The following is a 24,226-nucleotide window of genomic DNA, read 5'->3' on the forward strand; positions in this document are numbered from 1 at the left end:
GAACTCGCTGTCCTGAAAGCACAGGGGCAGGCAGTGCTGTTTCAAATTAGGAAACTGTGTGACACAGTGGGGTTTTTCTAATATTTTAAAATAATACATGGTTACAGTATCAGTCACAAGATTATAATTCCGAGTTTTTACATCAGGTGTGAGGAATGCAGCAGGCATTAGCAGTGATCTGGAGTGCCATCTAGTGGGGCTCTGCCAATCTAGCTTGCCTTTTTTTTTTTTCTTTTTTTTTTTTAGCAAGTACAGAAATAACCACAAGTAATATTATACCGGTATAACTCTTCATTTAGGATTAGTAAGTTAGACATTTTATTAATTCAGCAGCTGGCTAAGTATGTTCAAGTTTCTGATTTGCTTTCAGAATGCTATTACCAAGTTGGAGTTTTTGTTTTAAAGTGTGACAGTATTGTTCTGCTTTATTATGACTATGATGCTAAAATTAAGGGCTATGGAAACATTTCTGGTATTCATTCTCTTTAGGAAGTTAGCTAATCTACGGGAATTTGCCATAGCTGTGGACACATGCAGCACATTGCTCTTCTGACATGAAGATTCCCCTCTGTTAGACCACTCTGTTAACCACATGATAGGTTTAGAAATAACAGCTTTGCTGGCTTATGTCTGCTTCAGGAAAGTGAAACATCCAAACTTTTTAAAGATTCGATTATTTTTTTGTAACAGGAAACTTGATGAAATAAGAATAAATTTTTTTTGTTTTATTACAAAACTTTAAACTACAACCTGACTTTCCATTTACGGACCTTAGTTAGGCTAGAAAAGTTACTAAAATATAATTGTATTGTTCTAAAGACAGTCTACTTAACTGGTGTAAATCTCTGATACAGAGACAACCTAAATTAGTTAATGATCGCATTCAAATATAAGTGCAGTATTCATTTATCCATCTTTTTTCCTAAGGCAAAGTGGATAAAACAGAAAGGTGTTTATTCTAAGGTGGCATATAAAATTTTTGTTGTAAAACATCGTAAATAGCATGGAAAGAGCTAACAAGAGAGGCAGTCAGAGCTGGAGTTGTGGGGCAGAGACCATAAACGGCCAAGCAAGAGGTCACATTTCATTTAAGCATGTCCCCTAATTTCCTTTCAACAGTATTAGCACAGCTAGTATTAGATTCGTGTTATATTTAAACTTTCAGCTTTCCTGCCTCCTATACAACTGAATGCTGTTCTTGTCGATTTGACTCAAAGGCTTTGAAATGACAGCTGCCAAGGATGGTTTATTTCAAATCTTCTAACCCATGTTTGTTTATGATGTGTCCTTTCTAAGCATGCGTTTTTGTCTATACCTCCCATCTAATGCTCTTATTGTCAACAGGCAAGTTCAGAGGTACCAAAACTGCGAAAGGAAGACCAAAAAGCACGAAACGCACTCTTAGCTGATATCCAGCAGGGAACTCGCTTAAGGAAGGTGACTCAAATCAATGACCGCAGTGCACCACAGATTGAAAGTAAGTACGTGCTCCTGAGTAAGGCCGCTGGGTGAGCTTTGCTGAAGCCTCAGTTGTGGAGCTCAGCTGGACAGTTTTCAAATTGAAGGGCAGGTTGGAAGTTCAGCAAAGGTCTGCATCCTCATATGGCCTTAGGATGTGGAGAGGGGACACTTTCTAGATCTGCATCCTGCTCTAAGATCAATAACTATCAACACTTCATAATAAGTTTATAACTGGATATCACCTTAACAGGCATTCCTTGTCCAAAAAAAATCACTTGAAATGCTTGAGAGTTTTTCAATAAATTAATTCTTTAGGTGGGAATTACTGGTTCTGGCAGAAGAAGTGTTCTTTACTAGATAAAAAGAACAAAAATGCCAACAAATTCTAGAAGCATAAATTTAGTGTTTTCTAACATAACATAACTTCTTGTTGGTGTCGTTACTGATGTGAGATTAAAGAGCACCAGAGGGTTTTGTGCTCCAAGATGTGGGTCAGAGAGTAATGGTAGTTTCCTGTATTAACAGTAACTTTCCTTGCTGAGCCTGCTTAAAGAGGGGAAAGTCTGGTCTTGGCTACATTTGTTGGTGCCAAGTCTTAGCAGTCTGAGGGCAAGGAAAATGACTTTCTGATATACCCTGTCCTTCTTTTTAATAGAACCCAAAGGAACTAACAGAGATGGAGTTAATCCAGCCGTTAATAAAGGTGGCTCTCAGCAGCCTCTGGGAGGCTTATTTGCTGGTGGCTTTCCTGTTCTCAGACCAGCAGGCCAGAGGGACATGCCAGGTAAGGGCTTCATTTGTATGAAAGAACAGCTGGGGGAACTGTGATTTGGGATAAAAGTACTTTGGGGCTAGCTTTAGTGATTGATTTTTATGGGTTTTTTTTCTGAACGCTTAGTTCATCATGTGACCATGGAGGGCTCAATTAATAATGTGCTTGAAATCATCTTTCTAGATCTCAGGTGCCCTATTTTTTAAAATGTAAATAATTAGCTATCTCTACAGTAGGTAAGAAAGAGACTGAATAGATTCTACAGAGTTTTAATGGAGACTTTTTACATTAGTTTAATGAAAACATTTAATTGTGCCTTGAATAGAGTATTGAAATCTGAGCTTATCAACCAGCACAAATGGCAAAGAAGTCATATTTCCTTCCCTCCATGACTGTGTATCTCTATAATGTAACAGGCTTGTGTGCTACTTTAAAGATTCATATTTAAGATTTTTGCCCTCTGGATTTTATAAAGTACAGCTTTGATCCAGTGAAGTAGGTTATTGACCTGAAAAATAAGGTTATTGTTGCTTCACAAAGACAGGAGGAAGGCATGTGTGGGAGCCTTGCTGCTGCTTTCACCTCAAGAAGTGCCAGCATCCACGAGGAGTGACTTGCAGAGTCACAGCAGTGATCTCTGGCACTGTCGGGCAGCTTGTGCCTGCTCAGGCAGCACACAGCGAAGTAGGCATTTGCAGGGAAAGACAAAACTTGGCTCTACCTGCAGGGGTTTTTTGTCCTGGAAGGCAAGCCCAAGATGTGCATCACTGCTTGTGACTGGGCTTCCTCACACAGTTTCAGCTGCAGTAGCTACTTTGAGTTGTTCTTAGAATTATGACCGTGCCTATCAGACTGTGATTGTAGAAGGAGATGCCCTTTTTGCTTTGTGAAAAATCCTTGACATTTACTTGGGAAAATAAATTTCGTAAGGCTGAGTCTTTGGGCATTTGCTGTTGAAAGGGAAACATTTGAACCTGTGCCTTCTGGAAAGCCTTTGTGGCACTACTTTTAATAACTTGGCTTTTATCTATGACATAGAGATTTATGTAACGTTTGTGTGAATTTTTTTAATCTTAAGCAAGTACTTAACTTCAAGGATGTCAGTCTACCTGTGTTCTGTGAGGCCTTTTCACTAGGCCTCTCGATTCCTCCAAGCAGACGGCTCATCCGTGTTCAGTGGCTGTACTGGGCAGATGAGGCTGGTACGAAGGACCCTAGGCCACTGCAGAAAAGCACCTTCTCCTTAAGCTGTTTCATTTTGCAGAAACTGAGGAACAGGGAGGGGAGCCAGGGTGTCTCAGCAGGTTGTCGTATAACTAAGCAGAGTCCCTGGTGCCCACTGGAATACATTGCCTCCTAAGCCCTGTTACACCAGGGGCAACCTGTTGGATATGAGATGTTTTGGGAAATTTATCACTCGGAGTAACCACTGGGGAGGGGAGGATGAAGAGCTTGCTCCTTGCACTGTTTTATCCGGTGAGCGTGAACGAAATCCTAATGTATAAGGCGGGATACCTGTTTTTCAGCTGGGAGGCCTGGGCAGCTTCCTGGAGTCCGAGCAGCGGCTCCCAAGACCTCCGCCCCACCGACCAGCAGCGCTGCGAAGGCGAGCAGTAACCCCCCGCACCCCGCCGAAGGCCCAAGGGCGGCGGTCCCCCCCGAGCCTCCCAGCACCTCCCGAGCCGCAGCCGCAGCCGCAGCCGGAGCCGGCCCGGGGCGGCCCGGCCTGCCCGCCCCCCCTCCACCGCCTCCCGCTTCCAGCAAACCTTCCCTCACTTTCCCTCCGCCCCCCGCTCTCCCGCCTCCGGCCGAGCGCCCTCCCAAGGGGGTGTCCCCCAGCGCTGCTCCTCCGCCCCCGCTCCCTCCTCCTCAGGCTGACAAGCCCACCGCCAAGTTCCAAGCAGGCGCTGCGCACCCGCCCCCGCCGCCCCCTCCTCCTCCTCCTCCTCTCCCCCCCTCCCTGCCCCCCGTGCCCCCCTGCGGGTTTCCAGGCAGGACAGCCGACTTCTCTGCCGCCGCTTCCTCTCCGTCGGAGGGCAGGGATTGCCCGCCTCCCGCTCCGCCGCCCCCGCCGCCACACGCGCACTCCCCGGCCGCCAGCAGGCTCTCCTTTCCGCCCTCCCCGGCCTTCAGCGGTGCCGACGTGCCCCCCCCGCTGCCCCCCAAGTCTCCCCACCTGCTGTCGCAGTCCCACAAGCCAAGCAGCATCCAGTCGCTGCCGCTCCCTCCCACCCCCGGCCTCCCGCAGCCCGCCGCGGCGCCGGAGACCAGGAAGAAGAGACCCGGCCGAGGCGCAGGTGAGAGCGGCACCTTCGAGGAAGGGCGGCTTTTCTCCCCCTTTGGCTCGCGGGGGAAATGGCTCTGGAGGCTGGAGAGCGGGCGGGGGGTGAAGAGCACACGGAGCAGGAGGCCGAGGCCCATCGCCTGCGAGGAATACCTGCAGGTTGCACGGCGTGCCACGAGCACGCGAGACGTCAGGCTCTTCTTGGCGCTGGGCGCGCGCACCGCAGAGTTCAATCTGTGATTCTTGGGACCAAGGCGGTGATCAGTGACAGCAACGTTTGAGGACCTCTGGGCTGCTTCTCGCTCTTGTGTTGGCACTGGCGTGTCTGCGGCAGTGCAACGATGGCTCAGGAGAGTGGTCTCCTAGCAGTCTCGGGTCGGGCAGCGGAGCATCCACCACCGTGTCTGCCAGACCTGCAGCTGCTCGAGGGCCAGCCTACCCACGACATCCCTCTACTGCTGCACCCGTGCAGTCTGGAGCACTATTGGCATTGGCTGGGAAGCGTTACAGGAGAGAATAAAACAACGATGGTGTAGCTACAGCCGTAGATGAGCAAAGGCAAATATGGATGCAGCCCTCCGCTTTTCAACAAAGAGGAGCGGCCAGCGCATCCCGTGATCAAGGTGGTAGGGCCAAAGCTTTCTCCGACTACTTGCAAGTGGGGATATTAGCTAGTGTTCTGTCGAGCAGAGGGTAGAAGGAACTTTTATCAGACTTCTCCGATATAATGGAGATAATAAAAAAATGAGCCTAGATCTGTGTGGGTTTGAGAAATGGAGACAGCTACATAATGAGGAACACCTGAAGAGAACGTTCTGTACCCTGTATTTTAGCAGCTACATGTTGAGAGAAAGATTACTGGTTCCCTTTGACAACCATGGGAAGGGCCATGTAAGTACAGCAGATCAGGTGCTTCGTGGTGGTGATTAATGCTGCTCCAGTACTGTCTGATGAGCTGTTATTTTATCGAGATGCCTGTTTCTCATGGTGGTTCAACTTTTGAGGTTTCCATAAAATTAGCCTGCCTTTCCCTTGGTTATCTAGGGGGAGAAGCATTTTTAAGAGGCTGCTAACTTGGAGGCCTTAGGCTCCCTCCCCCTCACACAGTTCCTGTGGTAGGTCTGCCCAGTAGAGGTAAACTTTGACGGCTCTTGCAACTCCTCAGTGAAATGCACAAGCATAGTGGTAATTCCACTGCATAGCTGCTAAAGTGTCAGGAAATTATTTTCTTTTAGAGATATCATCTAGTGTGGTTGGGGTGGGGGGGGTGTTGTGGTTTTTTTTTTTTTTTTCTTAAAGAAACTGCTTGTTCTTGTGAAAAGAGGAAGGATAGTCTTCCCCTCCAGACTGGGACAAAACCATACTTGAGAATGTCAGACTTTTCCTAGAACTAGAAATAGCAAGCCCCAGCCAACTCCATTAGTGGCTTAAATGTAATACTTAATACTATAAATCCACGGTCAGGCTTGACAAACAGCAGCTCTGAAGCTGGGTAAGTTTGCCCCAAATATTGCATTCCTCCTATGCTCCCTCCACTTCTGTGCAAAGCTTACTGTTGGGTTTGTTAAGTCATGGTGTTTATGTGCTGGTCTGCTGCTTCTTTTTAAGGAACCGGTGCTGGGAAGCTAGTCACACCTCCACAGCCACCAGCAAGATCACCAACAACTGAACTTACAAGCAAGTCCGGAGTCTCAGCCTGGGCTACAGCTCATGACCTCTACCCACCACTTAAAAATGGAAATATGCACATCATTGGTAATATCATCTAAATTAGATCTCTTAGCCTTAGTTAATAACTTTAGTACAAAAGTCTGTGTGTGTTTCAGACCTTAAAAACTCATTCGAGACTTTCTCATGGCAATAACAGGGTAGTATAACTAGACCCATTAGAAACATTTTTGTACAACCTTATATAATGAGAGAAAATTAAGACTTTTTCACAAAGGTTTTGAATCATCCAGTAGACAAGTAATTTTGCAGGTAGTGCATGCTTTTCTTAAGATTGTGAAAAGTTGCTGTAGTGTGCTTATATTACTATTCTTAAAACCAGTTCATGGACATTTAGTAGCTTCAATCCCATAGAGCAAAGACTGCTAAGAATTATTTTTGTGGTCTGATGAATTGGCCATTCATTCTTGCTTATAGCTAAATGGCTTGAAAACCACCTAGGAATACCTCTATTACCACAATATCATCAATGCAGAAAACTGGATCGGCAGCCAGAAGCTTAACTTCAGTTAGTAGCAGGCAATGTTTGCAATTAAGCCAGAAAACTTGGATGGCTCACAGAAGTACTCATCAAGATTGTTTATATGGAATAAGCCACTATTAATTCCAGGGGAAAATGAGTCAGCATTTTTAATTGAAATTCCTTGTGGTATTTTTTTTTTTTTTAAGTATGTCACTAACAGTGACTAATGTTTATTTCCCTGAAACTTCCCAGATGACTTTGAATCTAAATTTACTTTCCATTCTGTGGAAGATTTCCCCCCACCTGATGAATTCAAGCCATTTCAGAAAATATATCCCAGCAAGATAGCTAGAGGTAAGTGTGTAAACATGAGAAGATCTGATAATTACCCAACAGGATTAAAACCAGGGAGTGAAAATAAAGAACAGAAACCAGCATTAACATGAAGAACTGGGCTGCTAGCATAGCCACAGAGAGGAATAGGATTTGTTACAGTGGTAACAGGAACCAAAGATATAATGAAAAGCACTTATTAATTATTTTAAAGTCTTAGTAGCTAAGAATAAAATGATGTGGGCTTGACATGTAGTCTGTGTTCTTTAGATTGTTGAATTTGCAGAGCCCTTGATGTTAAAAACAGTGATGTCACATAAACAGACTTAGGCAGCTACTGAGTTGGGTTTTTTTGTTCATAACTTATGAAATCACAAAAGAAACGTGACTTGATCCATGTCTTCCATCATGTGTTTTGATTTAAATCCTATGCATGGTGTTTCACACACCTGAATAACAAGGAGCTTGGTAACTGAACTTCGCTTCCCTGCCCCTCCCCTTAACTTAGACACTTACTATCAAGTCACTGTTGTAAGAGCAGAAGTTCACCTATCCAGCTTTGAAAACTGGTAGTTGAAGGTGCCATAAGATCTCATGCCCATATTTTATAAAATATGCCATTTTTTTATAAAACCCAGTCTTTTCTGTATTATTAGATCAACTATTTATCTCCAACTTTTAATTAAGTTTTTTTTTGTTCCCATGCCAAGGTGCTTTGCATGACTTTTCACAGCTGCCTCAGTCAGTCTGAACCATCTGCTGTATGATCTGATCAAAGACTTTTTTACTGAAGGGCTACAGAGCATAAGCAATATATATATATATACACACATATATCAGTTCAAGGGTAGGAGATAAATGCAGCATCCCTGCTGTAGAACTGCATCCAAAATACATATCCAAAAACTGTATCTATCTCCTCTGATTAAACCTGTCCTATCTATTTACAGATCCCTCTAAAAATCCTCCATTAAGAACACATGTGAGATGAGAAGAGTCTTCTGATGCTTTCTGGATTAATATTAAAAAAGAACAACGTCAAGAAAATGTATAAAACAGAAGGGGTCCCCATTACAGTGATAGAGATTATATTTGAATTGCAAGTGCTTGCAATGTTAACATTTCTATAAACAGGAAAAATGATGTAAATCATACTTTTTGAACTGACCTACATACCACAGGAATGTTAGTACAGGCTTTTAAATTATTGTATATAGATAGATATTTTTTAAGCAACACAGCATAAATTTTAAATTTTCTGTAGTCTTGAAACAATTCTTATTATCATGCTGACAGATGTTACCTCAGAAAACTTTTTTTGCATTACACACCTGTAGTTAATTTTTCCCCTTCCATCATCATTTTTAAGTATTTTGGAAATTCTCATTATTATTCGGACATTTTTCAATGAACTATCAGAAACTAACATGCTACCTTTAGTCTCTTTGTATATTTCTTCACTTCTTCTATTCTGCCTGTCCTCAGATTGCAGCTGAATGTCACTTTCATGAACAGATGGGCCCACAATCCTTTTCTCATCAAGCATGAAGAGGAAAGAGATGATGAGGAGCTGTGGCTGCTATTGAGCCTACCTCCTATTGATTATAGATCCTTATAGGATAGTGTCTGAAGAAGCCCAGCTGGATAGGGTGATCATGGACTTGACAAAGAAGACAGAACTTTTCCAAACTGGGGGAAAAGAAAGTTGTTCTACTGTAAGGAAAAAAAAAAAAAAAAACCAACCAACAAAACAAACAAAAACCAACAGTGTGTGTGAATACACATGCCATGAAGTATGTACGTGAAGGGTACATCTCCTGTCTTTTCCTGCTGGCAAAGTGGATGTTTACCATTTGTGTGACAGAGTGTCTTAACCCAGCAATCAGGAGGCCTTTGGATGAGGGGTCCAACACCTACACTTTAAACAGGCAACTAGAGCTCCTACTGTTCAGCCATAGCAGCAGCAAGGAGTCATTGTCCAAAATACACCACATGGAACAAGCAATCCCCAAAGGGGTTGTTGCCTTGGATAAAGCTGGTTGAAAAAAGTAACAACCTAGCAGCTGACAAGACTTGAGTTTCTGCTTTTAATATGCAGCCTGGGGTAAGATCTTTGGATCACAGATGTTCCAATCTGGTCATAAGATGTCTATTTCCAGCAAGAATTACCCTTACTCTTGTGCATTTCCCTGCACTAATAGGAGTGTTGCCAGCAAGTCGAGGGAGGTGGTCGATCCTTCCCCTCTATTCAGCACTGGTGAGGCCACACCTGGAATACTGTCTCCAGTGCTAGGCTCCGCAGTACAAGAGAGACATGGACATACTGGAGAGTCCTACAAAGGACCACTAAGATGATGAAGGGACTGGAGCATCTCTCCTCTGAGGAGAGGCTGAGAGAACTGGGACTGTTCAGCCTAGAAAAGAGAAGGCTCAGAGGGGATCTCATCAATGTGTATAAATATCTGAAGGGGGTATAAAGATGGAGTCAGGCTCTTTTCAGTGGTACCCAGTGACAGGACCAGTGGCAGTGGGCACCAGCTGAAACACAGGAGCCTCTGTCTGAACATCAGGAAACACTTTTTGACTGTGGGAGTGACTGAGCACTGGCCCAGGTTCCCCAGGGACATTGTGGAGTCTCACTCCTTAGAGAGATTCAAAAGCTGTCTGGACATGGTCCTGGGCAGCTGGCTCTAGGTGGCCCTGGTTGAGCAAGGGGGTTGGACCATATGGCCTCCAGCCATCCCTTTCAACCACAACCACTCTTTGATTCCCCTTCTTCAGCTTTCCTGGGTCCTGCACTTGGGTCACAACACCATGCAATGCTAAAGGCTTAGGGAAGAGTGGCTGGAAAGCTGCCCTGTGGAAAAGGACCTGGGGATGTTGGTCAACAGCCAGCTGAATACCAGCAGGCAGTGTGCCCAGGTGGCCAAGGCCAATAGCATCCTGGCTTGTATCAGAAATAGTGTGGCCAGCAAGACTAGGGAGGTGATCATCCCCCTGTACTGGGCACTGGTGAGGCTGTACCTTGAATACTGTGTTCAGTTTTGGGCCCCTCACTATAAGAAAGACAGGGAGGTGGTGGAGCGTGTCTAAAGAAGGGCAACAAAGCTGGTGAAGGGTCTAGAGAGCAAGTCTTATGAGGGGCGGCTGAAGGAACTGAGGCCATTTAGCCTGGAGAAAAGGAGGCTCAGGGGAGACCATAACTCTCCCAACAACTACCTGAAAGGAGGTTGTAGCGAGGTGGGTGTTGGTCTCTTCTGCCAGATAACAAGTGATAGGACAAGAGGAAACAGCCTCAAGTTGTGCCAGGGAAGGTTTAGATTGGATGTTAGGAAAAAATTCTTCACCAAAAGGGTTGACAAGCATTGGAACAGGCTGCCCAGGGAAGTGGTGGAGTCACCATCCCCCGGGATATTTATAAGATGAGTAATGTGGTGCTTAGGGACATGGTTTAGCAGTGGACTAAGCAGTGTCAGGTTTATGGTTGGATTTGATGATCTTAGAAGTCTTTTCCAACCTAAATGACTCTATGATTCACCAGCTTGAAGAAGGGCACTGCTGTTCCAGGGTGAACCTGGTGCTAACAGCCAGGCTGTTTACAGTTATGGCATTAATTTATATAATTGCCATAAACTCCCCTCAGCTGCAGCTGTAATACCATTATAGATCATAGGTGACTATCTTCCCCCATGGCCCTGCCTTTGAACAAAACTATTTGGAAAAGACAGGTAACTGCATCTTTACATATCTCTGCTTTTCTCTTAGTTCTTGCAACAACTCAGTTACACCGTAACTCCTGCTCCCACACACACGTGCTCATGGTATGGAGCTGGTGTAAGGGTAAGAAGCTCTTCACCTGTAGGACTCTTAAGAAAGCATCATTAGTCTTGTTCTAGCCTATGATGATACCTTGCTGCATTTCATGTGAAAAGAAAAAAAAATAGTGACACTTTGACATTATAGTTACTTGATAAATATGCATGAATATAGTAATAAGCAGGGGTCAGCATATACATTGCTTCTCAAACAACTGGAAAAGTTTAATACTGCTTTGAAGAATTTTTTGTTATAGTACTATTAAAGGTGATGTATTGTTGGTTCTCATTTGTTCTGGAACTTGTGTACTGCTCTGTAATAAATGCCTTCATAAGGATTTTAAAACTACTTAATACTAGACTACCCACCAGAAGATAGCTAAAAGAAAAAATTTTACTCCTGTTTTTATTATGATTAGGTGTATTTTAGAAGCAAACAACGTCTTTCAGGTATTAAATTAGAAAGCCTGGGCATATTTGCAAGTGTTGGTGAAATGTTATTTCCATGTATACTCTATTGTTGTTCAAGATCCATCTGAAACTTCTGACGTTGCTATTACCTGGAGATACAGAGATCACACTGGCTGTCACCCAGTGGCAGTTGGTCCCACTATGTCCTTCCACTGAGCCATAGCTGCATTCAAGACCACTGGAAGTTTTAAGGCCATGGGGGTGCTCTGATTTCTCAGAGTTGTAGGACTAGTGATTGCACTCAAGCATGTTGCTGTAGCACAGTATTATTATTTTTTTTTAAATGCACTACACAGCTGAAGCAAAAGCAACATACTATTAGAAAATTACTACCTGGATCACTGTGCTCAAAACAATTTATTAGTTCTGTCACATAAGCAGTTCCAAATAAGGACATAAATTCCCACAAGATAATTGCAAATGTTGGGTTTGTCTTTCTTAAGAAACAGGCAAGTAAGATATATTATGTTTTTAGCAGGAACACCCTCTTCTTTCATCTTGTCTCCCTCCCAAAGGTTAGAGATCAGAGTTGTGCAAAAGAGCTGTGTGAAGTGGTATATCCTAATTTTTGCCCTCTGGATGGGGCAGTCATTTTATCCCTGTTCTCCCCTTGTTCACAAATATCCAGGTACTCCTATCAGGATGCAAAGTGCTCAGCAAGCGACAGCTTACAGAAGCAGCTTTGAAGTTCAACATGATATGTCTTAAAGTGTACTCTGATTAGGAGCATTTTCATTCAAAGTACCCTTTCATTCCAAAAGTGGATTTCATGGGAAGTCCACTTACTTCAGCTGGGTGCAGTTGGCAAAAGCACACTGCTCTTTCAGCTGTCTGCATCCAGCACAATACCCTCTGAAATGAAGCGTGCTCCTTGCAGTCCCTATTCTGGCTACGTAGATAGAAGCTAAGTTTTAGGGTTTGCTTGCCTGTTTTCTCCTTTCCTTTTCTCCACTTTCAGAATACCTAGGCACAGGAGCTGTTCCTGTAATAGCATGGGAGGAGTGTATTGTGAATGGGAAGTTTATTAGGTAGGCCATAAGAGAAAATATCTTCATGCTTGTTTTCTGTAAGTGAAAGGGCCCAGTGTTTTCTTGTCCAATTGCCACTTGTCATATAAGGCAATATTGAAGTAATGAGTCTGAAGGGAACAATTTTAAAAAAAAAAAAATTCTGAGAATGCAGTGTGCCAATATGGCAATGACTATTTCCCTAATGCACAACTCTTACAGTTTCAAGTTGAGGCGTTGCTGCCTTCTAAGGAGTTTTTAATTCCTCAGTACAAAAATCCATGGTTCTTCACCATCCCCTTCCCTGAACAGTAAAGGATTTTAACTCCATATGCTAACTTCCACTTATTAAAGACATGGACTTCTTTTCTCAACCTCCTGTTAAAAAAAAACCAACCATCTTTGCATGACATAGGAAGCAGTGTTCACTGGTTTAATTCTTAAAGTGTTTGCCCTATCTCATTTCTACATGAAAAAAAATACGTGAAAAGCAGGTCTGTCCATAACACTGTCAAGGAAGGGAAGCATGCTGCAGAACTGCACTCTAATATAAGGAAGCATAAGACAGCCATTTCTAAGCCACTTGGATTGCCACACCCACCAGTAACTCAATGGTACTTAATGGATTCATCAGCCATGTATGGTCACCACAGAGATTACTAGGAACTGTTCAGCAGTACAGAGGCAGAAAGATGGAGGATAGTCAGGTATTGATCTATGTCCAGCATCTCTTCCCTTGAAAAATTCCTGATTTTTAGCTTCTGTATAAATATGACACCTTATTAATTGCATCTTAAGAGCCAATAGGTTATGTATAGATGTCTTAGGCATCCAGGCTGGCTCTGCATTTTAGTACTCAATATTAGAGCAGCAGCCAGGTGCATTACAAACACAAGCTTCCCTAAGTTGGGTGCAGGTGAAGGCAAAACTTAACCTGGGAGACCTAATTCTGATAGTTTGTACAGGAATAACATCAGCTGTTACTGTAACCAGATATGCCCATATGAGGCCAGTACAGCAAGGTCAAGAACCAGGACTTACCTTCCTGCTCCCTCAAAACTGGGATTTCAACTCTACCATCTTTGTGTGAATTAGCAAGAAGAGAAAAATGCAAGTCAGCTTTGCTGCAAGCCTAGTCCTGAGCAATAGAGGAAAAAACCAGATTGCTTTCAATGACAATATGGCAGTTAGCCTGATGAAGTTAATCTTTGCTTTAATTGGTTGCCCAACATACATATTTAAACATTCTGTACTAAGTTAGCCAGCATGCACACAGTAATTGGACCAGTCAGTGACTTTCTCCTTTCACTATATACATACACAAACAGGAACACCACGAGATTGGACAAAGGAAAGCAATTTGTTAACCAGATACAGCTAGCAAGTAACATTTTTTCCTCTAGAAATGTTTTTCCTGCAAATTCACAAGTGTGAAGACTTTCTTTCAAGGCTTGAAGAACTTTGCAGTCTTCCAGTGAAAAGGCTAACAATAGCCACCATAGCTGAAATGAAATAAAATTTGTTTAAAATCCATTCCAAGCAAGGGTGAAATAAATAAAAAAAAAAATTGCCTGCAATGTAGCGTAGGGAAAAGGGACTTTGGAGACAAACCAAGCAGATGCACTGAGGTAGAAAGGTGGCTTTGGACCCAATTGTGAACACCCTTAGCTTAGTGTAAAAGATACCTGGTACCAGAAACTCAGTATTTAAAGAATTATAAAGTGTTTGCTTACTTTATTTGAAGAACTTTAGTTCTGTGTCAACACAGTCATAGAAAAGATCCACTACTTCAGCAGGATCCAGAACCTCTGTACGAGTAAGGATATCTTCCATTGCTTCTAAGCCTTGTTTTTCAAGGTCTAACATAATTCTCATCAGTTTCTGGCCTTTATCCTAAAGGCATGAAACAACCAAACTCAATTAACCAGCAAACAGGCTCGTTAAAGCATTTTACTGTTCTCTTCTTTTATGGAGATCTTTTCAAGTATTTTTAAGTACAAACTATTTCTGTTAATAGTTTTTTTGATGGTCAAAAGCTGAAAGGAACTGTGCTGGACACTTCACACATTAAGAAAAATAACCAAGAAGGAGTTGGCTAAGTTTAAAACAGAGAAGGAAGATGGAGTGAAAGATGGATAGAGGAAAATGGTATAAGGCTTGTACACATGATAAAGAGGTAAAGCAACTTCTTAAGCCTGTAAACCCACAGACAGAACTATATGAGAAGACTAGAAGCACCAAGGATTGTACAGATCATGGTATGTACATGTGTATCCCTCAGATCATTACCTGCAAGATTATGATTAGATCTGAAATAATGTGTAATGTAACAGGGTCAAGACTCCAGATCCCAGGGAAGGCTTTGTGTGCCATTCTGACTTGCTGCTCTTTGTGTTTCTGGGCAGGAAAGTCACTCCTGAAGAAGTGTCATTTTGTTCTATCCAGATGTTATTTAAGTTTACTTTTTTTTTTTTTTTTGAAATGGGGAAGTGCTATTTGTTTTGCTTGCAGTTTTCAAAATTGAATACCAGAAAATAAGGCATTTAGAATAAGTGATGGTTCTGAGCTTTCCAGGATTTATACCAGCCTTTGTGCAGAAAGAGTAGAGCACCTAAGCTATGGTTTAGGCTCTCAAGGTAGGCAGTTTTTATAGGTCTTCCCTAAATCAGCATCTCACATAATGCTATGGGAGCTAGCTGCACATTGAGTCAATGTTACCACAGAGGCCACAGATTTTAAATTGAACCATTCTAAGGGATTAAAAACCACATCTAGCCAAAACTGCATTTAAATGGTGTTTGTATTAGCAGAGGTTACCGTGGTTTCTTTAATGACTAATAGATAAGCCTGAATGCTGTTATGATCTTAGCAAGACTCTGACCTATGCAAATATGCACAGAGGAAAATTGCAGAAAAGCAAGTCCTCTATGGAAGTTCAACATGACTATATAGGTCTTCCACAAATTGCCTGAAATATCAATACCAGCATGACTGGCATGCCCTGGTGATCTCTCGCTCTGTTTTACTTCCTTATAACCAGTTATCCAGTTTACTGCTGTAGCTGTAATTGCAAATACCAAAGAACAGTTATCGAACTACTTGCACTATGACAACAAAAGTTCTATCTCAATCAGTTGGAAAAGCTGTACAGAATAATCCCCCTCCTGCCTTTATTTATTGTGAAATTTATTCCCATAAGAGATTTTCAACACTTTAGGATTTTACACTGGAAGGTTTTGAGCCCTCAGGTACCTGTTGCATGGCACTGGAAAGTGTCCTTTCTTCTCACATGGCATTTTCAGTTAATTCTTACAAATTAACAGAAATGCATTAAATTGAGACATGCAAAACTGTCACATGCAAATTATTGCTTCAGGAAAAAAAACTCAAACTATGTCATTCTTAATCCAGCGTGTAATTTAAATTACAACATACCTGCCATCATTCTGTCATATAATTCTGATACCATGTTGCACTAGCATCCAGTGTTCAGTAATCACTTTAAAAGACCATATACACAATGGGGACTGAACAAGATAATCACCTTGTCAGTTTAACTTTTCACTTTGTAAAAGTAAGGGAACAGAGCAACACACTCAGGATAACAACAACAACAAAAAAACCCAAAAAACACAACCCTACGCAGAATAGTTTGTCCTTCACGGGCATCATTATTCAAGCTAAACTTGCAAGGATTCTAAGAATATTCAGAGAATGTTTTTCAGTGAATGACTTCGAAGTAAATGATGGAGTTAGGAATCTACCTTTAATTCTTTAATTCCAGGTCCCACAGCTCTTACCTGATCATTCTCAAGGAGAGATCGGGCCCATTCATGTGCCTTGTACAATTCATGCCTGCGATCAGGTTTCTCCTGGAATCGAGGTATCTTTTTAGCAGGATCATCATTGCCAAAAGAAGGAGACTGTACTTTTGGTACTAATTTTACATCATCAACAAAAATAAAGGGTTTAAATACGGACCTGAAAGAAATGAGAATTACTGCTTGCAGTAATAAGAGAGATTTTATATATGTTATTTATATGTTCACCAGGCTATTTTAAAACAACAGGTACAGAACAGCATAAGTAATTCATCTACACTAGGCACAGACTAGGTTAGAAAGTTGGTACTGGTCACAAGCAAAATAAGTCTCTGAGCTTTAAAAGAATTGGGTTTGTCTCAATTACTGTAAAACTTTATTACCCCTTTTTATGTATAGGCTTCTTTGGTCTCCTTCATGCCAGTTCTGCCACTTCTTTAGAAAAGTAGCACTGTATTTTCCTCTCCAAGTCTTTTTTAAACAAATCTCAGCATTCAGCCTTGCATCAGTTTTTCTCCTCTGTTCACACTGCCATCTCTCCTTCTCTTCCCAGATTTAATTTCCATTAAAATCACACGCACTTGTGTGGAGCAGGGAAGATTACATACCTTGCTCAGTATCAGAGGATTTGGCATATACCCAGCAGCACTTTAGAATTTTATGTCAAGGCGGGGAAAAAAGACATAGCTACCAATATTGTGACACTTCTCAAACAACTTCAGTGCTGAGTTTGGATCTAAACTTCAGAGACAGACAGAAAACAAAACCATAGCAATCCAGGATCTTAATTCCCAAGAATGTGAGAGAAGGTATTGCAAGTGCATAGAGAAACTGCCTTCCTTCCCTTTAGATACACAACAAAACAGCAACCTGCATTCTGCCGTAAAGAAGCTGCCAGAAGTGCAAGACTTCTGCAAAATATGATTAATAACCACTGCCTGCATACAATCAGCAGGTTCATTGCTACTACCCCTTTCATCACTGTCATGAAGCCTTGCTGACTAAGAGTTTGTGACTCACTAGCTGCACTTAAAATAATGCTTTTTTAATGCATTAGAGTGTAAAATAAAGCAAGAAAGGCCTCTAAACAGGGTATTTTTACAGTTAGACTCTCCACCTTCAAAAAGGATAGAAATCCCACCAAAACAATTTGAAGCCTTGCTCCTTTTTATCTCAATGTATTTGCATCAAGTAAAAAAAAAAAATTTGGTAAGCGAGCTCAAACTTCATACTTAAGCCTGAAAGTTTGAGTTGCATAATGCAAGGTGGGTGGAAAGTCCCTTTGGCATGGAGGACTTCTGTAGCCCTTGGTAGAACCTAATGCTTACTACCACTCTTTTTGTAGGAATGACTGTCAGCTGTTCGAGGGCACCATTTTCTTCTCCCCATAACCTCTTTACCTCAATGCAAGTGGCAGATCTCCTGAATAACTGCAAGTGGTTTAGTTTAATATCTATGAATCCCAGGTGGATTCTGTTTAAAACACAAGATAATTCATTAGTTCTTTGATGATCTGGCCCATGAGTTCCCTTACTGCCTTCAACTAGATAGGACATCATTTAAACCAACTGGAAATTGTCTCTCCAGTAAAAAAAATACTTGCGATACCTGGGAGTTGCAGATGTTTTGCTCTGTTAACATTTTGATGTCAAACAAGGCTACCTATACTACACACCCGCTCTTTGCTATTTAGACACATTATTTGTTTCAGTTTTGCACCCACTTGTTCAAGAGAAGTGACTAAAATGGTCCACAACCTCATCATCTCAACAAGAACTCAGTGGAAAGCAAATACGCTGGAGTAGTAATTCCTGGGTCCTCCCTAAACTGCATTTACTCTAGAAGCTCTGAATTTAGGCAAAGTTCCAGAACCGGCCTTTCAGCCCAGTGATGTCCTTTAGAAGTGCAGCAAGATGCAGTTCAGTAACACAGGACTGTCAGATTGCACACCAACTACTGATTCCATTTCTGGTTAGAACATGCTCTTGAAGCATGTTCCAATTCATGTAGCAGGGTTTGTTTACTATTTTTCAAGCCATCATCTGCTCTGCACCCAGGAAACCCCAATGCTGTGGCTTACCTTGAAGGGTCTGGCGTGCCAGTGAAGTAATGAACACAGGGAAAACTAGGGTCCTGAGGCAGAACAGACACTATGCTAGCTGTAGTAAGGAAAGATTCAGAGTCCACACAGACACCACTATCCTTGTCACGCAGGACATCAATCATAGCTTGTGCAGAAACGTCACCTATATGAAGGCAGAAAAAAATTCCTGAGCATTCAATGGCTTGGACCCCAGGTAAGGTTTTTAGGCTGAGTGGGCTTTGGCCTAATATGACCAGTGACACTCGACATAGGCATGTTACAAATCCCAGTTAATAGTTTCTACTTAAACAATGTAAACCAGAATGAACTTGCCTTGCTAGTAAAAGAGAACAGTAAGAAGCATTAATTAGGCATTACAATTGCTAGGTAGCAAGAAATGTCATTAAGAAGATATTTTTCAGGAAAAAGTCCATCACGTCTTTAATATTGCGTTAGCAATCACTATGAACAGACTACTTACATAAAACACCCATTTTCCTCTAAGAAGCTACCTCCACCCAAGTCCAGGCAGAATGGGAGTGCCCTGATGTCCCACTTCTCACCTATTTCCATTAGCACTCAGTCAAAATTTTGAAACATCATCTCGCATTCACAGGGTGTTACAGCAGCAGACCTAGACACTGAGATTTTTCTCCAAACCACTGTCTGCAAGAATCCCCTGTTCTCATTCTATCTCCTGCTTGTGTCTTATCACAGCTTTCTCCCCACGGCACCTCCGTATTTTCTTGCATTACCCCTTTGGCAGCTAGGGCTTCTTCCCCAGCAACTTCTCAAATCCTGCACTGACTTCACCCTTTTGTGCGCAGGTGCCTCAATACACCAGGACACATGGAATGACCCAGCAGTCTGCAAGATTTGCAGCCATAGCCATCTGGCTGGTGGGGCCCTGAGACTTTTTAGTGCTATAATCTGGGTTTATTGTTTTACCTATGGTCCTTCACAATTATTGTATCTGCCTCTCAAACACAAACCACTCTCCATGTAATTCTATAGCCTTAGCAGGAACTCTGCATTGCAACAAATATTTCACCACTACACTCTTCTTGACATTTGCCAACATGTGAAAATGCTAACAATCTAGTAAATTCTCATCTGTAGTAAAGGGCTTTTTATAAAAAGATAATTTGTACTGTTTTTCACACATGAAAGAGCAGATACACGTCAGCCATGCACTGCTGCAGGCTGGTCATTTCAGAGCTATTTTGGCCAGCTGCAGAGAACTTACATCGTTAATAAATTTTGGTCTGGAAAGAAACCCTTCCTTTGACTGAAAGTAATTGGCACATTGTCCATTCTGGTTGACAATGAAAAAGGGACTTCAGTTTGCAACTGGCTAGCATTGCTTTTCCTTCAACTATGATCTTGATTCCTTCCCCAAAAGCAAACCTTCCAATACGTAGAATCCATTGAGCTCAAACATTCATATGTGAGGCATATTTTATTTAATACTATAATTTTAGTATTAGGTAGGGCCACTATTATCATACCAAAGCACAAATGTAGTGGCACATCATGCACATCAGAACAACAGTGAAGAAAGTTATTTTATAATAGCAGTCCTGTTTTAAAACCTTAAACTTGAGCGGGACATTAAGAGCTTCATCCTAAATTATGGCAAGTTTAGGAGCCGTCATCAGTTCTGGTCTTCCTTTCCACATGGTTCACATGTAGAGGTATTCTCCTTAGTCACATGTAGTTCTGGACAGAATACCTAAAAGAAGGCAGCAGTGACTAAAATTCCCGCTGCACACACAGAAAAGACGGTTTAACACTTACCACCTTGCTTTTCTAGGCTCTCCCTGCCAGAACAGCAGGCTAAATGGTCATCAGAAAGAGAGAACACTTCAGAAAAATTGAAGTCTGAGTCTCCGTTCCACCAGCCTTGACTTCTCACATAATTCCTTAGTTCAGGATGCTCAGCATCAATTTTTGTAGTTAGTGAAAGCTGATTGCAAATGCATTTCACCCCCTCTGTAGAAAGAGCCACATATTAAGAGAGAGCATTAATACAGTTTTTGTGGGAGAAGCTGGAAGGACAATGTAATTTCAATTAGGAAACAAACCATTGGTTAGGATGTACAGTTGGCATGACTGCATAACTACACATACACAGAATTACCAGTCACTGCAGGCTGCAGAGCTCAATTCTCTGTGCCCTACTTAGGTATTTACACTGCCTTGTGATTAATAGTGCTATTTAGTCAGAATACCAGTTTCACAATCCATACCTCGTACATTCTGACCATGAAGTAACAGTGGTCTGCAAATGCCAAACTGCCTAATGTTTTCTCCAATGGTGCATTCCACTGCTACAACAAGGCTTGAGGTCTGACTTGATTTCAAAATATATTTCAGCAAAGCTGCATTTAGTTTAATGACCCTTCTTTGCCCCTCGAAACTGAAAATTTAATTTGAAAATGTTTTTAAATGCTTACCAATTGCTTTAAGCTTCCCAATTGCAAAACAATTTTATTATAAGCAGCAAGATAGGCTTAAATTTCATTTTTAATCTTAAATTTTAAAATGGCATGAAATAAAAAGAAAGTGTAAGTAATCTTCAAAGAATATTAAAGGGTTTTTAAATTTGCTTTTCTCAAAAATACTGCAGTGCTTATATCCACATACCTACAGCATGACTAACAGTGGCTGCTGCAGATACTCCTCAGAGAGAATAAAGCAAATGTGTTGGAAGCCTAGGGAAAAAGCTGATAAAGTAAATCTGTAAACTAAAATAAAACCAGATTCTGGAATTTGGCACAAACTTTTTCTTAAACAGAAACTAAAGCAGTATTTGTGAAAGTTATTAATACTGCCTTCCATAAAAGTAAGCTTGCTTTTGTAATGCCTCCTGCATGCAATTTAAATGAGTAACAACTTATAGTAGGAAGTTCTGTGCATCAGTCTGTAAAAAAGCCACTGTCATTCAGTTCTGACTTATACTAGGCCACTGACAGCTTGTTCTGATTCACACTTTCAAACAGCATACCTTTCAGGGAATTTTCTTGACTTGAGTAATAGGAATATTTGTGTTCATATCAAGCTAGGCAAGCCACTCCTTAAGAGCTCTTTAAATATTACATTTAGTAACTTGCTGTCGTGGTTTAACCTCAGCCAGCAACTAAGCACCACGCAGCTGCTCACTCACTCCTCCCCACCCAGTGGGATGGGGAGAAGAATTAGAAAAAAAGGTAAAACTTGTGGGTTGAGATAAGGACAATTTTATAACTGAAGTAAAATAAAATATAATACTAACAATAATAATAAAAAATATAATAATAATAGTAGTAATGAAAAGGAATATAGCAAACAAAAAAAAAAGAGAAAAAAACCAAACCAAACAAATATAACCAGCAAGACAAGTGATGCACGATGCAATCAATGCAATTGCTCACCACTTGCTGACTGATGCCTGAGCACCGATCCACACCTCCCGGCCAATTCGCCCCAGTTTATACACTGAGCATGACATTCTACAGTATGGAATATCCTTCTGGCTAGCTCAGGTCAGCTGTCCTGGCCCTGCTCTCTCTCAGCTTCTTCTATACCTGCTTGCTGGCAGAGCATGGGAAACTGAAAAATCCTTAACTAAGGAAAGTACACAAGTGCTACTTAGCAACAACTAAACATCAGTGTGTTATCAACATTATTCTCACACTAAATCCAAAATACACTGTACCAGCTACTAAGAAGAAAATTAACTCTATCCCAGCCAAAACCAGGACACTAGCATAAAATAGTATTTCATGGTTTTGATGCCCCTCAAAAAATGAAAATTTATCAAGCAAATAAATTTTTCCACTCAGACTGAAGAACAGTAATAGGAAGGATTTTACACTGTTTATCCTTAAATTACTGTCAAAGAGTCACTTGATAAACATTCACTATAAGCTTTACAGAACTGCAGCAGTAATACTAGAAACGGAACAATTCTGAGGACAGAGTCAGGAAAATAAATGCCTTCACACTGGGGAATGACACATTTTCCCTGTTTTAGCAGCATTTATGCATTCATTTGAAAGCTTAAGAGGCACGCTTATGGTTGCAAAAAAGAACCACCTGAACAAAGTATGAAATACAGAGTTCTTACATAGCCAGCAGCCTTTCCTCCTGGCCACCTCAGCAGGCTGCAGGAGATGGAAACTACTCTATCTGCGGCTCACAGGGACCTCCTGAAGAGAAATGCTCTGGTAAAAATCAGAACAGACCTGCAGTATCATTTCAAAAAGCTGCAAGCAGAAGATGAAGGCAACAGTTTATTTGCTGGGAAGAAGGACATGAAGGTTATGTATTGCTGAGGCAGCTAAAACGGCTAAGTAAAAACCACTGTTCTTCAAGTATCAGCCAGGTAGGTCAACAGAAGGCAGCAGGCTGTCGCTGCATAACCCCAGGAACCTCAGGAACCAGCTGCTTTCCAGAATTTGGATTTTATCAGGACAGCATTATCAGTCTTCCCTCCTCTATGTTTGGTATCTGTTTTGTGCTAGAAGACTTCCTCCATCTTGTAGGTATCCTTAAAATGCAAGCTTTGCTTGGGAAGATGCCATGCCTGCTAAGGTAAGCTGATTCATACTTGATGGCATGAACTCACAACAGGCCATCAGACAACATTACACAGCCTGGTGTTATTTCATTGCTTTGGTATTTTTAACAGAGTTAAACCTCCCTCCTCCCCCTATCTACTATCGCCTACCTTTCAGTGTGTATTGGCTTTGCGTGGCAAGGTTTTGGTAACAGGGGGCATTACAGGGGTGGCTTCTGTAAGAAGCTGTTGGAAGCTTCCCCAGTGTTCGAGAGAGTCCACACCAGCCGGCTCTAAGACGGACCCGCCGCCAGCCAAGGCCGAGCCCATCAGCGACAGTGGTAACGCCTCTGGGATAACATTTTTAAGAAGGGAAAAAAGTTGGGACAGATGGCAAATGGCAGCCAGAGAGAGGAGTGAGAACATGTAAGAGAAACAACCCTGCAGACACCAAGGTCAGTGAAGAAGGAGGGGGAGGAGATGCTCCAGGCGCCAGAGCAGAGATTCCCCTGCAGCCCGTGGGGAAGACCATGGTGAGGCAGGCTGTCCCCCCTCAGCCCATGGAGGTCCACGGTGGAGCAGATCTCCACCCGCAGCCCGGGGAGGACCCCACGCCGGAGCAGGTGGGTGCCCGAAGGAGGCTGTGACCCAGTGGGAACCCCACGCTGGAGCAGGCTCCTGCAGAACCTGCGGATCTGTGGAGAGAGGAGCCCACGGAGCAGGTTTTCTGGCAGGACTTGTGACCCCGTGGGGGACCCACGCTGGAGCAGTGTGCTCCTGAAGGACTGCATGCCGTGGAAAGGACCCACGCTGAAGCAGTTCGTGAAGAACTGCAGCCCGGGGGAAGGACCCACGGTGGAGAAGTTCGTGGAGGACTGTCTCCCATGGGAGAGACACCACGCTGGAGCAGGGGAAGAGTGTGAGGAGTCCTGCCCCTGAGGAGGATGAAGTGGCAGAAAATAATGTGTGATGAATTGACCGTAAACCCCATTCCCCGTCCCCCTGTGCCACTGGGGGGGGCTGGTAGAGAATCCGGGAGTGAAGTTGTGCCCGGGAAGAAGGGAGGGGTGGAGGGAAGGTGTTCTGAGATTTGGCTTTATTTCTCATTACCCTACTCTGGTTGATTTGTAATAAATTAAGTTAATTTTCCCCAAGCTGAGTCTGTTTTGCCCATGACGGTAATTGGTGAGTGATCTCTCCTGTCCTTATCTCAACCCACAAGCTCTTTGTTATATTTTCTCTCCTCTGTCCAGCTGAGGAGGGGGAGTGATAGAACGGCTTTGGTGGGTACCTGGCGTCCAGCCAGGGTCAACCCACCACACAGTGAGGGGCAAATGAAAAGATAATTGAATGGATCTGTCATAGCTCAAAGCGAGGATGATAAAAATCCTCTTAAATTAGCTGAATTTTTAATTTGTTCAAATGTGAGTAAATTTTAAAAAGCTCTA

General features: G+C 42.4%; 2 protein-coding genes across 6 annotated transcripts in view; one reads left to right on the forward strand and one right to left on the reverse strand.

The window, feature by feature from the left end:
- Positions 1-8,560, forward strand: part of WIPF3 (WAS/WASL interacting protein family member 3) — a 36,561-nt gene extending 28,001 nt beyond the window's left edge. For 4 of the 5 annotated variants that reach the window (XM_075051585.1, XM_075051602.1, XM_075051593.1 and 1 more), the window contains 5 exons: positions 1,345-1,477; positions 2,117-2,245; positions 3,760-4,530; positions 6,126-6,272; positions 6,961-7,984. In XM_075051585.1, coding sequence (XP_074907686.1) covers positions 1,345-1,477; positions 2,117-2,245; positions 3,760-4,530; positions 6,126-6,272; positions 6,961-7,154 — 1,374 coding nt within the window. In that variant the 3' untranslated portion in view covers positions 7,155-7,984. The other variant, XM_075051611.1, reaches the window with a different exon arrangement.
- Positions 8,561-11,184: 2,624 nt separating this feature from the next.
- Positions 11,185-24,226, reverse strand: part of SCRN1 (secernin 1) — a 43,302-nt gene continuing 30,260 nt past the window's right edge. Inside the window, exons 5-9 of the mRNA XM_075051631.1 lie at positions 20,036-20,230; positions 18,236-18,401; positions 16,135-16,315; positions 14,068-14,227; positions 11,185-13,836 (exon numbers count right to left, since the gene is read on the reverse strand). Of these exons, the coding sequence (XP_074907732.1) occupies positions 14,069-14,227; positions 16,135-16,315; positions 18,236-18,401; positions 20,036-20,230 (701 nt within the window). The 3' untranslated portion in view covers positions 11,185-13,836; position 14,068. The remainder of the gene's footprint in view (positions 13,837-14,067; positions 14,228-16,134; positions 16,316-18,235; positions 18,402-20,035; positions 20,231-24,226) is intronic.

Source organism: Buteo buteo, chromosome 2 (assembly GCF_964188355.1).
Source record: "Buteo buteo chromosome 2, bButBut1.hap1.1, whole genome shotgun sequence".
In the NCBI taxonomy this organism is placed as follows: domain Eukaryota; kingdom Metazoa; phylum Chordata; class Aves; order Accipitriformes; family Accipitridae; genus Buteo; species Buteo buteo.